This window comes from Ursus americanus, chromosome 32 (genome assembly GCF_024610735.1).
Source record: "Ursus americanus isolate L20-20 chromosome 32, mUrsAme1.1.p, whole genome shotgun sequence".
Taxonomy (NCBI): Eukaryota; Metazoa; Chordata; class Mammalia; order Carnivora; family Ursidae; genus Ursus; species Ursus americanus.
The window spans coordinates 6,760,373-6,776,277 of record NC_142158.1 but is presented as its reverse complement, the minus strand read 5'-3'; the positions used below and the strand labels follow the sequence as shown (position 1 = coordinate 6,776,277).

The 15,905-nt window shown below is 38.6% G+C and overlaps 1 protein-coding gene across 2 annotated transcripts in view; it reads left to right on the top strand.

The window, feature by feature from the left end:
* Nucleotides 1–15,905, top strand: part of GMDS (GDP-mannose 4,6-dehydratase) — a 596,023-nt gene that overhangs the window by 288,450 nt on the left and 291,668 nt on the right. For both annotated transcript variants that reach the window (XM_087858114.1, XM_045811502.2), the window contains one exon: nt 10,702–10,829. In XM_087858114.1, coding sequence (XP_087714240.1) covers nt 10,702–10,829 — 128 coding nt within the window. The remainder of the gene's footprint in view (nt 1–10,701; nt 10,830–15,905) is intronic.

Genomic DNA, 15,905 nt, shown 5'->3' with positions numbered 1-15,905 from the left:
GGGACTCCCAGGGAGCCGGGTAAATGGTAAGTCCATTCATCAAGCAGTGACATCGAAAAAGTTATGTCAGCTGAAGTAAAGGAGACATGAATGAGGTAAAGGTTATATCCCCTGAGGTGAGCAGGAGGAAAGCCTGATGGGAACTTGCAGGTCATATAAAATGATTACCAGGCAGCAGGAGCTTAGCTTGAGTTGGGGAGCCTACTTAGAATAGGTGTATTCTCCCACAGCACTTAGGCCGCAGCATGGGAGGAAAGACATTGATATTGATTTGAGGTTTTGCAGAGTATGTGAAGTGAAACAGCTAGGAGAGCAAAGGACTTAAGGGCATTAGCAAGAAAATGGTCGAAGTGATGGATCATAATACGAAAAGGAAGGAAATAAAGACTGGGGGATCTGCATGAGCAAGAGACTGGGAGTTCCGAGTGCTTGGAGAACAGGTACAGTCCGGCTGTGGGGACGGACATTATGGACAGAAGGATAAATCATGTAGCAGAGGGGAGTGTTTGTTTAAGATTTGAAGGGGGAATAGAGGCCCTCAGAGGGAACATCTGCACATTTTTTTATCTGAATTTTTGTTCTCTCTACCCTCTCTCCTGTGCCCGTGGATGAGCTGTCTGGAGAGCTCAGCAGTCGTCTGCTAGGCCCTGTTTGTAATCACCAACTCAAAGACACGACACCAGCAATTTTCACCTCTCTCCTGGATCATTTCTCCGTCATCACTGGATCTCTCCCTCCAGCATGCAAAGATGCTGCTTTTTCTCCCATCTTGAAATAAAATTTTCTCAGTCTCTCCTCCATTGTCTCTTGAACCCTCTCACCCATCAGGCTTCTGTCTACATTCCTCTGAAGTGCTCTGATCAGGGTCGCCAATCACCTTGATTCTGCCATACCCAGTGGTCGTTTTTCCATCTGTCCCGTCTTCCTCCCTGACCTACAGTCGTGGTGATTAACAACCTCCTGGGCACGCGCTTTCCAGACTTTCCGGATTCTTCCATGCTCTTGTTTTCCTTCAGCCTCACGGCTTCCTCCTCATCTGTTTGACCTCTAAACGTTGTAGTGTCAGTGGATTCAGTTCTTGGACCATTTCTGTTTTCTTGCTCACTTCCCTCTCTTGGTGGTCTCAGCCGGTTTCAGGACTTGAAATACCATCCAGACATCAATGGTTCCCAAATGTGTGCTTTCACCTACACCCTCCTCAGGAGGCCAGACTCATATATTCACTTTGACTCTAGATGAAGACTCACCCTGTCTCATCATGATTTAAATATTTCATGTTTATTAGTTCTCTGATAGTTTCGTCAGTGTATCAAATGAGTAGAGAGACTTAAAATAACACAGTGTATCTGTGGGTAAGGTTAGCGTTTATATATAAATTTGTTTTAATTTTGTGGGATTTTGTCTTTGTCAGCATTGGTTTGTTTGACTAAGGCAGTGGTTCTCAAGGAGGGGGGGGCAGTTAGTTTCCCCAAGGGAAATCTGGCAATGTCTGGAGACATTTTGGGTTGCCACTGCTGTGGAGGGGGTGCTACTGGCATCTATCGGGTGATAGCCAGGGATGCTGCTAACCCTTTGCAGTGTACAGGACAGCTCCAAATGTCAAAGTGCCAAAGCTGGGAAACCTTGAAATAAGGATTTGTGAATTTGAATCATCTTAACTCTCAGTAGAAAAGACGTTGAACATTGATGCAAAGAGCAAAGGAGTTTGAATCTCTCTCTTCAAACACGTTATTTATGAATAATTGCCAGAAGGTGGTAGCTATCCCCGACAAATGCACATTGTGAATGGTCCTCTTGTAAGCCTGAGATTCCTTTAAGCATGCCTGCTGGATTTTGAGTACCTGCAGTTAAATAGTGTTGCTCTTGGCAGGACTTGGTGAGCAAATGAGGTATGAGCTCTCTGATCTCTGCAGTCTGCTCAGTCAGCCATGACCTTCCCAGTGTCTCTTCTTTCTACACCCTGTCTGCAGCGAGCCACGGCCCAGGCAGTTCCCAGTGGGGTGGCCAGAGACTACCACAGGGGGGGAACGCAGGGCCCCAGGGCGGAGGTTCACGTGGGGTTCAGGATAAATTGGAATGATTTCTGTTTTGCAATGAATATCATCCAAACTGTCTTTGTACTTTAACTCCAAAAAATCTTTAAAGCTTTGGGATGAATTACTGAGCAATGAAATAGAACTTTTCTTAGAGAAATTGTGGTTACTTCAAATACTATTTGGATGCTGGCAGGGTTACATTTTGCATATGTTTATACATATGTGTTCATGCCTACACAGTTGTGTGTACATGTATACCTACCAACAATGATGCCACACACTCGCAGTTACTTCGCTTCTTAGGAGTTAGACAGTATAACGACAGGGCCATAATTAAATATACATTGGAAAAAGAAGCAATTTTGTTTACTGTGATAAGCAGAACTGTCCCTGGTAGAACTTATATATCTCCCTAATGTTTCGTCCCTTAGTTCTACTTGATGATTGTAAGATGTCCATTCTTGCATTTTGTGAGTTATAAAAACAAAAACAAAGCCTCTATTGAAGGGTAATACATTGTGGTGAAGATTGTGATTTAACAGATGATCTAATTCTTTAATTTTAATAAGCGTGCAGCTATTCACGCCTTAAAGTTAAATGCTAATAATTTACGGTGTGTGTTTTCTAAGTTTTGTCAGTTCTTTTTTTCCTTAATTTTTTGTTTTAGAAGATATCTGACTATGGGAATATTATCTTGGTATATTTTATGATTTTATACTAGAAAGTTTAGCAAGGAATATGGATATGTATGCACACACACACTGATGTAAGTTAGATGTAAGAACAAACCCAGGAAATTAGGAATTTGGCTTTCGTTGTTTATCTGAGCTGCCTCCTGTGTGTTGGTGCTGGAATGATCTCACGGCAGGCCATAATCATCTGTTCTCACAGGAAGTGAGGCCCAGTGTAAAGGGGAGGAACCACAAGACAAGATGATCTTCTGGTTCAGGATTTCATAAGGAAAAAAAAAGTTATATTTGCCTGGTATGTGAAAAAAAATCATTAAAAGTAATTGTATTCGAGCCAGAGAAAAAGTACAAGCAAAACAGTGAGACAAATTTCAGGTTTAGATGTTTATATACACATATATATACATATGTATGTGTGTGTGTGTGTGTGTGTGTGTATATGTCTATGAGTGTGTGTATATATAAACACACACATATACACATTGAATAGGCTTACTCCATTGAAAAAACATAAAAACCAAACTTTTCTGAATGTCTTGTATGAAAAGAAATATGTGTGGGGTGGCACAATTATTTGCATTGCATCCAGATATGCAGAGCAAATCATTTCTTTTAATATCTTTATTTCTCTAAATCTGTCTTCATCTCCCTAGCAATTCCCTCCCACCAGTAAGTTGGGGCCTCTAGGGACCCGAAAGTGGTATCTAATCCTGTTTACTTGGTGTGATGCAGTGATTTTATTTATTTATTTGAGAGAGAGAGAGAGAGAGAGAGAGAGAACATATGTGCATGTGCATGTAAGAGTTGGGGGAGGGGCGCCTGGGTGGCTCAGTCGTTAAGCGTCTGCCTTCAGCTCAGGTCATGATCCCAGGGTCCTGGGATCAAGCCCCACATTGGGCTCCCTGCTCAGTGGGAAAGCCTGCTTCTCTCTCTCCCACTCCCCCTGCTCATATTTCCTCTCTCACTGTCTCTCTCTGTCAAATAAATAAAATCTTTTAAAAAAAAAAAAAAGAGTTGGGGAGGGACAGAGGGAGAGAGAGAGAAGGAAAGTGCAGAGCCCCACTCGGGGCTCGATTTCAGGACCCCGAGATCATGACCGGAACTGAAACCAAGAGTTGGATTCTTAACTGACTGAGCCACCCACATGCCCTTGATGCAGTGATTTTGATAGAACTTTATGTAATGCCCAGCCTCTTTAATTAGAAGGCTCAGTTTTTGGCCTTAGTAACAAAGTGGAAGAGCAGAACAGTATTAACATGGGGACTGTCGAAGGGGATGAAAGGTTGCAGGGGTTAGTATCTCCTGGCTTCCATCAGAAACAAATGCAGGCCTCTCAGGAGGAAACAATCATTCTCAGACATGTCCTCTGGTTTCCAGCAGATTAAGATGACTAAATATGAACTCTTAGGGTCATCAAATGCACAAGGAAACAAACTACCATCAGTTAAAGTCAGCAGAAAAAATAAGAAATTAGCCCCCAAGAACTTTAAATATTGGAATTATCAAATTTAGAATATAAAATTAGTAAGACATCTCTAAGTAGATAAAATGATAAATGATAAAAAATAAATAAGCAGCAACAGAATATAAAATGCCCAGGAAGATTTGAAAAAGAACCAAAGAGAATTTTAGATATTAAAAAAAAATTATAAAAATAAAGAATTAAATGGCTGACTTAAAAATATTAGAGTGCTGAAGGAAAATTAGATGGATCTAAGGAGGTTACCCAGAACATTGCAGAGAAAGACAAAGAAATGAAAATTATTTAAAAAAAAAAAAAAGGAGAAGGAAGGAAAGAGAAAGAAAGAAAGAAAGAAATTAAGACATTGGAAGGTGAAATGAGAAGGTCTAACATTCCTTTCCAGAAGGAAATAGTAAGAGAAAACAAAACAAAATAGAGTGAAGAAGAGCCAATATTGGAGGAAAAGGTTACTGGGAGATTTCCAGATGTGCTGTAAGAGACATGGATACAGAAGCACCGGGTGTACCATGCAGAAAACCATGTCTGGACAGGTGGAATTGAAACTCCAGGATACCAAAGACAAAAAGAGAATCTTTAAACTAATGGGAGGAAGAAAGATGACCTACCAAGGAATAACAGAATGGCCTCACACTTATCAGTAGCAAAAAATAGAAACCAGAGGACAGTGAAACAATACCTTCAGCATGCTAAGAAAAACAGTTTGTACCCTGCAGTTGTGTAATTAGCAAAATTGTCTTTCAAAAATGAGTCAATTTCTCTACATTAAAGGAACTTCTAATGAATACATTTTCAGAAGAAAAGAAATTAGGCCAGAAGACTCAAGAAGGAATGATGAAAAGGGAAAATGGTAAATACAGGTATATGCAGGGGCTCCTGCGTGGCTCAGTCAGTTAAGCGTCTGCCTTCAGCTCAGGGCATGATCCCAGGGTACTGGGATCGAGCCCCACATCGGGTTCCCTGCTCAGCGGGAAGCCTATCTCTCCCTCTCCCACTCCCCCTGCTTGTGTTCCCTCTCTCACTGTGTCTCTCTCTGTCAAATAAATAAATCTTTTTTTAAAAAAAATACAGGTATATGCACAGAATTTCTAGTCCAAAACCATAAATACATGCGTATTATCTAAAGAAGAGATCCAGGGAGTGATTCAGATTAATTTAGGCAAACTTACAGAGTTAAAATAGAAAGGAAACTTCTTTTATCACTTTAAATTAATCTTTTACAACTGGAGACTATTTGTTGTGCTCATGAAAGATATATCATTACCTTAAGATGACACTAAAATAGCGTAACAATGCTTGATTTATGTTTTATCATATTTTCTCAAATATTCTAACCCTTATCATAGATTGAGTGGCCCACAAAAGATATGCCTACTTCCTAATTCTAGGAATTTGTGAATATGACCTTATTTGGAAAAAGGGTCTTTACAACTGTAATTAAGTTAAGAATCTTGAGATGAAGGGATTACCAGAGTAGACCTTAAATTTACTGATAAGTGTCCTTATAAGAAACAGAAGAGGTGAAGACACAGACACACAGAGAAGATGGTGTAAAGATGGAGGCAGAGATTGGCATGATGCAGCCATAAGATAAGAATCAAGAATGCCTGGAACCATCAGATGCATAAAGAGTCGAAGGAAGGTCTCTTCTCTAGACCTCCCAGAAGGAACATGGCCCTGTTGAATTTCAGACTTGTGGTTTCCAGAACTGTGAGAGAGTAAATTTCAGTTGTTTTAAGCCCCCTAGTTTATACTAATTTGTTATGGCAGCCGCAGGAAATTCATATAGTCCTTAACAGTTAAATTTATATTTTTCTCAAAACAAAAACAAAAAAATAAAAACCAAGCTAAATTGAATTAAAAAATGTAATTAAGTATCTGCTGTAATGCAGTGTTGAAGCTGGTTTCTCTAGGCATGTCATTTTCTTCCCTTGTTTCTCTTTGAGGTGACATCTAGTTACATGGGACGCAGATGTGGCTTATTTGACTTGGTGTTGACAAGAGGGCAGCTGGCATCCTCAGACCCATGGTACACTCTGCTCACTGCTAATCTCAGCTGCAGTGTTGCTGGTATAAGCTAGTCTCTTGCCTAGTAGCCAAGGAGGTGGTCCTAGTTCCAGGCTTGGCTCTTTTTGGTATCTGCTGCTGATCAAATTCAGGGACTTCTCTTTCCGGTAGGCTCCTAGGGTGATTAGCCTCACTCCACCCCTCCTTGGCATTATGGACTATAGACCCACTGCCTCATCCTACATGTAGTCCATGGCCTACATGGTCTTACCACCAAGACTCAACTACAGGGCATCCTCCCTTACCACCTCAAGCCCATTCAGGGTTGCAGGGCAGGCCTGTTGGCTCTCGCAGCACCACTCATGCCCAGTAAGAGAGCTCGTGTCCCACTCAGTGTATCATGACGCTGCTGCTCCGGGTCAGATCCCAAGTGGCATCCTAAAGAGATTTCTCCAGACTCTCCAGGATGAACTAGGGGGAAGGCTCCTCTTCTCAATGATTTCTTCAACATACTTTACTTGTTATCCCAAGGAGCTCTGTTGGAACATCAAAGACTCACCTCTCCCACCTCTGCTCATGTCCTTCTCCACTGCCCTGGGTGGCCTGGGAACCCCTCCTGCCACTTCTTCTTGTCCTTTTCACAAGAACCACAGGCCACATGCCTGCCCATCAGAACCTGGGAGAAACTTTGGGTTGTGACCACTCTTGGCTTTTGATAACCTAAAATTATTTAGAAAATTACTTTTCCATGAAACCTTGTTTTCAAACTTAACTATCTTGGTACAGAAAACTATTTTGAATGATAGGGATGAATATTAACTTTCTTTTTGACTATTTGAAGTAGATCTCCTAATCTTTTCCCAGACTTGGGCTAACTGTGGAGAAGGTCACTTAAAGACAAATGTGAAAGAAAAAGGCCTTACTATTTTAAAAGATTGATTCCAGTAAGAATATTCAAGACAATAAACATTTGTAACTAGTAGAAGTACTTTACAATGATAGAGTGTTCTACAGCCTTTGAACTGTAGTATCTTATTAGGTCCTTAGTATGGTTTATTATCCCATTTTATAGTAAGGCAACTGAAAAGTTAAAATGCTTATTTAAGATAATGGCACTTATAAAAGGAAGCGAATTATTAATAATTCACGTAGTGTATAACCTTACTTCCAGTATTCTACCTCCAAGGCCATGCCCTTTGCCTTGGCTTGGATATTAAAGCTGAAGCCTGTTTCCAGGTCCTGAGATGGTACGCCAGTGATGTTCTTAGCCCAGAACCCTCAGTACCCACCCAGACCTGTGCTCTGGAGCTTTCCCCTCATTTGAATACTTCTTGGAGACTCAGCTTTGAGTTGTTCTACAGCGTTGTTTCATCTACATTAACATATGCTGTGATTTGACATGGCAAATATTACTATACTGGTAGTTTACAGAAGAGACTGTAACTTCAGAGCTTTTAACTGATTGGTGCAAAATACTATAGCCAGTAGCTAACAGAGCTGGCCTTTGGTCATTGGGCTAACTTTTCATTTCTTGGTCTTCTTCCTAGCTAAAGTCTTCTAGTTTAAGGCTCTTAGAAATCAAGTATTCATTTAAAATAATTTCAAGAGGTCCATTTATCGTTGTGTTAATAATGCACTACCACTTTAATCTGAGGAAGGATAGCTCCTTCGTTGCACTGTGGCTTAGTGAAAACAGCACAGATGGGAAAGCAAGCAAGACAGGCTTGGATCAGGCTCGCCTACTTGTCCAGACTGTCGGGCAGTTTTGCTGAGCCTCTCTGCCTCTCTCTCTCCACCTGCACACTTGGGATGGTTGGGCAAAGTTACCTCTAGGTCTCACTGTAATATTTAATGATTTTATTTCGTTCTCTCCTAAAAACTTCAGTCTTATGTGATAAGGCATAAAAATGAAGAGAGCAAATTTTTAAAAATAATAATTTTAAGCCTCTCCAAAAATTAATTAGTGAAACAAATGGTAGCAATAATGTTTGAAATTAATCTGAAAATGGAATTTGGAAAACAATTCCATTTACAATAACATCAAAGAGAATAAAGAACTTAGGAACAAATTTAACAAAACAAAAACAAAACTTATTTTCTGGGAACTTCAAAACATTGCTGAAAGAAATTTCAAAAGACTTAAGTAAATGGAAAGACATCCTGTGTTCAAAAATTGGAAGACAGGATATGGTTAAGATGATAGTATTCTTCATATTGTCCTACAGATTCTACACAATCCCTATCAAAATCTCACTTGGCTTTTTTTGCATAAATTAACCAGCTCAACCTAAAAATCATACAGAAATTTGAGGGACTGAGAATAGCTAAAACAATCTTTAAAAAGAGCAAAGTCAGAAAACTCACACTTCCTGATTTTAAAACTTACCATAAAGCTAAAGTAATCAAGAATGTGTGATGCTCTCATGAGGATAAATGTATAGATCAATGGAGTAGCACTTAACGCAATGCTAAAAGTGAGAGCCATTGTCAGAGGTGTTGAGGTCATGATATTGCAGGCTTGTGATAAGGATTTAAAGACAAAGGCCTGCTCAGAACCCCTGCACTGCTTTTGCTTGTGCTCGAAGCACCATCTCTGTCTCACAGCTTCATTAAACCCTTCCTGACCTCAATGCAGGCTGCTTCTCTGGTGGCTGTTTCCTGACCGCATCCAGCCACTGAGTTACCAGACTTGACTGTTTCTGTTCTTGCAAATCTGTCATCTCACTTCTGGCTGCCCTGATTTATTTGTCTATCTTACCCTCTCTGTGCTACTTGAAAGTAGGGGCTGCTGCCTCACTCCCAAGTTTTCCAGCTCAGTGCTCTGTGCATGGCAGGTGCTCAGTTAATACTGTTTGAAAGACTAAGCAGTAAGGGTAGGGCCTAGATAGATTGTTTGAACATGGTCACATACTTCCATAGGAGCCCTAAACATTTGCTTACCAGTAAAGAGAATAACCGAACTGTTTTATGTTGGGAACTTCATCTAATTATATGGCATGGCTAATTTATCTAGTATATTTGGAATGATAGTATAGTCCTCTTATTAAAATAGAAAGGTAGACATCAAGAAATCTACATTTAATTATAAATTTAAATTTGTTACAAGTCAACAGAGAATAAAAGATTGCTAATGGGTGGCAGATTGAGAAGGATTGCTCTTATTAAATATTCCTTCATTTCAAAAGGTTCTTTTTTGAAGGAGCACTGTGTTTTATAAACTGCCATGGAAGAAGCATGGCATACTCTATAGCTGCTAAGAGAAACTAAAGCTTTTAGATTTCCATGGAAATCCCATTGTCCTTTTTAATGACGGCACTGGTATAGATGTGTATACCAGCTTTTGTAGTAAGTCATCTAGTATCTGTTTGCCCTTGCCCTGGGCTGTGTTCGTGTCAAAATTTAGTAAACCTCTTTCGAAAAATTCCCCTTATCCCTGTGCCAATTTCTCTAAAAGCCAAAAGCTTTCATCATAACTCACCTCCCTGCTTAATCTGCAAAAGAACAAAGCTAAAGTTATTGAGATGTGATAAATTATGATAGTAATCTATCTAAACTGTATGCAGCCATTATTGACTTTATGTGTGTTATTACCTTGAGAATTTGGCATTACCTGGTGGTGCTTGTGATAACCTTACCTAGAAACAGAGGCATGGGTAAAATCATCTCAGAAGTGTCTTTTAATTTTATCCTTCTCCGTAATCTTTTTCCAAAGTAGAGGCTTTCATTAAAGACCAAAGAACAAAAAACAATTTCACTTCTTTCTTCAATATATGGTCCCTTTCATCAATTGTTTCAAAATATTTATGCAAAATTCAGGAGACCATTTCTGTACATAGCACACTAAAGTGAATTTGGAAGGTGGCATTTCAGTAACTATAGTACAGAGAAACTTTTGACTTGAAACTGTGTCATAATTTATAATTGGATAGCTCTGCAGATTTCTGAAGAAGAATGATCACCACTTATTGGCAACCCAAACGCATTTCTTGTTTGTTTCCTTTAACTAGTTATACCCGGTGAGCTAAGTTACTCTCCTCTCTCTTTCCCCATGAGCCCCAAAATAGCTTTATTAATAGGAACATATGCTGTTTATGTTCTTTAAAAAAATCAGGGTGGTCTTAGATGTCTGTCTTCCATTCTGGCATTTCCCTTTATACAACCCTTTTGAATTTTCTGTTTAAAAACTGGCATTCCAATAGCTTTTCTTTGGCCTAATGCCTGGGTCACATATAGCAGCAGCAAATTAGGAATGTTAAGACGTCCCCCAAAGAAAAATGTTTGTTATGAAAGTAGAGCTGATGTGACACTTAGAATTAGAGCTTCTTAACTTATCTAAATGACAGTTAATGATCGTTTTCTTTTATTCTTATTTTAAAGGAGGGGGATAAGAATGAAAGAAATGCCCAGAGGCTGAGAGTGGGTTTGGTTCACCAAACTGTTAAATGTCAAATGTGCTATACTGATAATACACCTTTTTATCTCTTTTTAGGAGCTAATTTTGTTACTCGAAAAATTAGCCGGTCAGTGGCTAAGATTTACCTTGGACAACTGGAATGTTTCAGCTTGGGAAATCTGGATGCCAAACGAGATTGGGGCCATGCCAAGGACTATGTAGAGGTAGGAACTGACTCATTATGTTCTTAAAAATACCTGCATCAGTTGGTGTTTTCAATGCCAGCCTCTAGTGGAAAAGCATGACCTGCAAGAGGTGGTAGCATATAAAATTTTGCTAATGCAGATATGTTTAGACTCTTACTACTTTCAGTTTAAGGCTCCACTTTTCAACTTTACTTATAAATTACACTGAGTGTTCCTTGATTGTGGAAACCTCTCACAATTCTTTTTGTTATTTAAAATGTAGGTGTCGGTCATTCATTTGGACGATGGGTGAAAAAATGTTGGAGTAGTGTTCTTTTCTTTCTAAAGCTTCTTTCTGCTTCTCGCTTTTTGCACCTTCTCCCTCCTGCCTGCCTAATATGTATCTAACTAACTGTGGAAGAATTTTTAGGTATAAATGTGCAGTTCTCAGAGCTTCAAGAAATATTACTTAATTTCAATTTCTATAATCCAAGACTTTCAGATTTACATTATGCTACTAAGGTACTCTAAGAGTAATATTCTTATGGAGCTTTTGGTTTCTGGTTATTACCTTACACATTTCTCAAAGTATGACTTTGCATACCAATGAATTTTGTTCATTAAATAGAGAATTGCTAATAATGATACTATTGCATAATACTGGATATAGTTAAAGGGAAATTCAAATTTTCAGTCTTGGGACTTATATACACATTAAATTTTGGTTTGGGTTAGATATGTTACATGTATAAGTAGTGTGATTTTTCTTTAAGCAAATGGTTATATTTCACCTTTCCCTGATCTGTATGCTTTTAAATATCTGTGGTGGTTTCTGTGGCCAGACATGAAGGAGCATGTTGGTAACATTGTCTTTTTCCCTGGAGTCCGCTTGTCCTTGTTTAGGTGCTTACAGATTTCCTGTGTTCAGGAAACTATTTCTGTCCTTAATGATTCCTCTCTGGGAAACCGGATCTGGCTTCCTTGTTCATTGATGCGATTCAAAAAGAAACTTGAACATTTAGGAAAGAAAGCAAACAAGTGATTTACTTGCTACCATAGAGGTTAAGTCTCGGCAGTGTTATTTTTTTTATTTATAACAATTAAAAATGTATACTTGAACACCTAATACTGATTTATATTATGGACAAAAAAATAGCTCTAATTTTAAATTTTGAACAGTGTAACATTTAGATCATTTCAGTATGTTCTTCAAAGCTGTCATTACAAAGAGGCATTATTTTATGACAGTAGACATTAGATACATTTTAAGAACATTATATTAAAAAATATGTAAGGCCACACTCCCAGAAATTCTAAGAAGTAGGTGAAAGGAGATGTCATCAATAGATGCTGAAATTCTGTTTTGTCTAACCTATATGACCCAACCTACTTAAAAATATGAGGCAAGTTTTATAAAAATGGTTATTTTTTTCAAAAATATCATTCTAGCTATCTATCTGCATATACTTAGAGCAATAGAAAGCTTATATATAGGTATCCTTCTTTTCCAAACTCTTGCTCTCCAAATTCAGAATGAAATAGATCAAATTCCATTCTATTTAATTTTATTTTTTTGCGCCAGGGTAAAAAATTTAGTTTTTATTAGAACTCAGAAATAGAGGTGCCTGGGTGGCTCAGTCAGTTGAGCATCCGACTCTTGGTTTCTGCTCAGGTCATTGTCTCAGGGTCATGAGACGGATCCCTGAATCAGGCTCCATGCTCAGTGGTGGGGAGTCTCAGAAATAGATTTTGATAGTGAAACAGCATACCAAATGTTAATAATGCTTATTACTGGTTATGCTTATTTTCCTCTTTATATTTCTTTATTTTCCATATATTTGAAATGAATGTAAACTTTTTCAATCAGAAAAAAAATTAATGACATTTTTAAAATAGGCCAGAAAAAACCTCACTACACTATTAAATAAATACATAAGTAATGAGTAAGTCTTTTGTGAGCTCAGTGGAGCTGAAAGAAGGACTGTGCGATCATCTCACTCCCAAAATGCCGAGGCTAGTATTGGTCCTAGGTGTAGCTCAAACTTGGAAACAAAGGGGCCACATTTGTTTTCATTTAAAATAAATGCATTTTGTATACATTTTGGCTCAAAGACTTCAAAAAGGTCTCCCCAAATGCTGTTTTGAAGATTCCTTGACGGGATGGTTGTCAGTACTGTGAGCCCAAGAAGCCAAAACATCCATGCAAAAGTAAAATGTTCTGGCCTTTCAGTAAGAATGTAAAATTTTCAGATTTTATGGAGAAACAGACATACAAAATTAAGTCATTCTCATTGGCATTCAAGACTTGATTTGTTCCACAATACAAGTAGGTTTTGCTATGAAGGATTTCCCTGGGGTTCAGACTGTAACACATGTTGATGATGTAAGAAGAAGCATTGTATAGTTCTCATTTATGAGTCCTGAAAGAAGTCTAAATTTCTTGATTTCTAAAAAAAGTGTCATTACTAAGTAAGAATTCGTAGCTTGTTATTTCCATTTTAAGAACTATCACCATCCCTTGCATTTCTAAATGTATTAAAATGTGGTTACTTCGCAGACTTCTGACTAAAAGTAGATGTTGCCAAATTAAAGTCAACAAGGATAAGAATGAAAAAAGAGAAGCATTGTTTGTTTAAGGTATATCTGCATCCAGGCACAATAATCAGCTTTAGAATAAAGAAGCCTTGGCAAGTACAGATCAAACAAGTCATAATAGCATTTTATTTACACACGTTTTAATTATATAATCTTTCTCATTTATACACAAACATATTGTACTGGTAAATCTTTAGATTACGTGACTTATACTTTTTTACTTATGGATGAACTTCCACAATGAAGAGTAGAGAGCGTTTGACAAACAGAGCATAGGGATCCTAGCTGTGTCAGCTTAGGGTGCTATATCTCAGTTTACCCATCTGTGAAAAGGGCATAATAACAACCCTGTAAAAAATTAGCATGAATGTGCTGTACGTTCATGATTAGAATCTAACTCTGTCTTGTAAACAGTTTTGCAACAATTTATACAAAGCCATTTCCTGTTGCTGATTCAGGTTCATTAACATCCATTTATAGTCTTGTTTCCTAGATCAAAATGATTTAAAACTTAATATGGGTGGGTAAGCAGTATTTCAGCTTGAAATGAAGAATATAAAAACTGTATTAAATTACATTGTACTTCAGGATAAAGAAGTTATAGGCAGTTACATCTTTTCCAATATTTTATTATAAACTTATAAGATTGTTGAATGAATTTTACCATGAACAGTCATATACCCCCCCACCCAGATTCTATAATTAACATCTAACAATTATTGTTGCAATTTGAGAAAAATATCACTGTTTTAAATACTACTGTAGTGCTGATGGGTCAGAGCTCTAAATAGTTTACACAACACAGGTTATCAAGAATTTGCACTTCTTATGGGATGTAGTCAGTTGACAATTCAAACTTTTAAAATATTTTTATCTTCTTACATAATTATATGACCATCTCACTCTGTTTTCATGCCCGCGGCCCTCCACATACATTGAAGCAACTCCTTATATTCATGAGAACACACTGGCGGCTGTATACCACATCCCAGCAAATTCAGGTAGTCAACATTATACCAGTAGTGCCTGAAAACTGCGAAGGAGAGGACCTCTAACTTCTCTAGGGGGCATTGGTCTTTCCACATATCTTCTATTCAGTACCTACCATGGTCATGGTTCTAGTTGCTACACATTACAGTCTATTAAACTTTGTCTAAAGCCCAATAAGCCTGCACGATGCTAAATTGCACAAAGGTAAGCAGATTTCTTTATTGTAGTACTGACTTCTCCAAACTTAGGATATATGAATGCACTGTGGCCTGCTAAGATTAATAAAGGCTTCTCAAACTTATTTAACTTTGCCACCCTTTTAATAAAAAATATATATTAACATCTAGCAGTGCAGAGCTGGAAAATGGTACCATATGTTTAAAATTAATGGTAACGGTTTGGTTAACAAGGTCCCAGTGTGATCCCACCTTGATAAAACTAGCTAGAACATAACTATAGCAGGAAAGTATTGAGAGGTGAGCTAATTGACAAGGGCTGGACTGAGAGTATCTTTAAGTTTTTACCACTCATAAGAGGGTCCTTGCTCTTGGGATACATGGATAATCAAGAGACCTAAGTCTGAGCTTTTTCCAAGACTCAGCAAAAAGCCATTTAAAAAATATCATGAGGTTTTACTGCCAACAATTGACCATACAGGTGCTCCTGAAGAGTTCTCCTGGCCCAAAGGCAAACCAGGGATGTTCAAATTATTAGGGGAGGAGTTTTGAGATTCATCTGAATTTTAATATAGTGGTCTCTCACACATACCTCTTTCTTTTCTCCCGCCCTCCCTCCCTTCTTTCTTCTTTCTTTCCTTTCTTCCCCCTCCTCCTTCTCCTTCTTTTTTGGCAGGGATCATAGATTACTTTTTAAAAAGCTAGTTTTAGGGAAAAAATAATAAAAACTGCCAAATGTTGGGCACTCATTATGTGCCAGAAACTTTACTGAGGACTTTATATCCGTTATCTTATATGATACATACAACAGTCCTTTAGGATGAAGGAACTGAGGGTTGGAGAGTTCAGGGGATGATTTGCCCAAAGCCGTGGCCAGCAGAGGTGAATGAAGCCTGAACTCTAACCCAGGCCTGATACCTCAGCCATTGTCAAACCACTAATTCACATTGATGTGAGGGGAACAGCGACATAAGCAGTGGGGTCTGGCTAACTTTCCATTTCCCAGAGAGACAAGACATTGAGCTTCTCTCCCTTTTCCCTTTATGCCATTTATAGTCCAAGGGAAGAGAAGTATCTGGAGGAGAGCGTGTGGCTGAGGCAGCGATCAGGTCTTGCTGAACCCATTATATTGACTATATTAGGCAAAGACTCAGAGAGGATACGTTTGGGGAAAATGAGTAGTTAGGTGTCCTTCCCTAGCTGTCCATTGTTGTCTACATGACTTAACTTTCTGTACAGCTTTCAGTTCTCCATTCATAACAGAGACCTGGGGAAAGCCAGGGAGCCTCGGGGGCGGGGAGGGGGGGGTAGTAGACAGTTGACAGAGCTGGGGAGAATTAACCAGTGTTTTCCC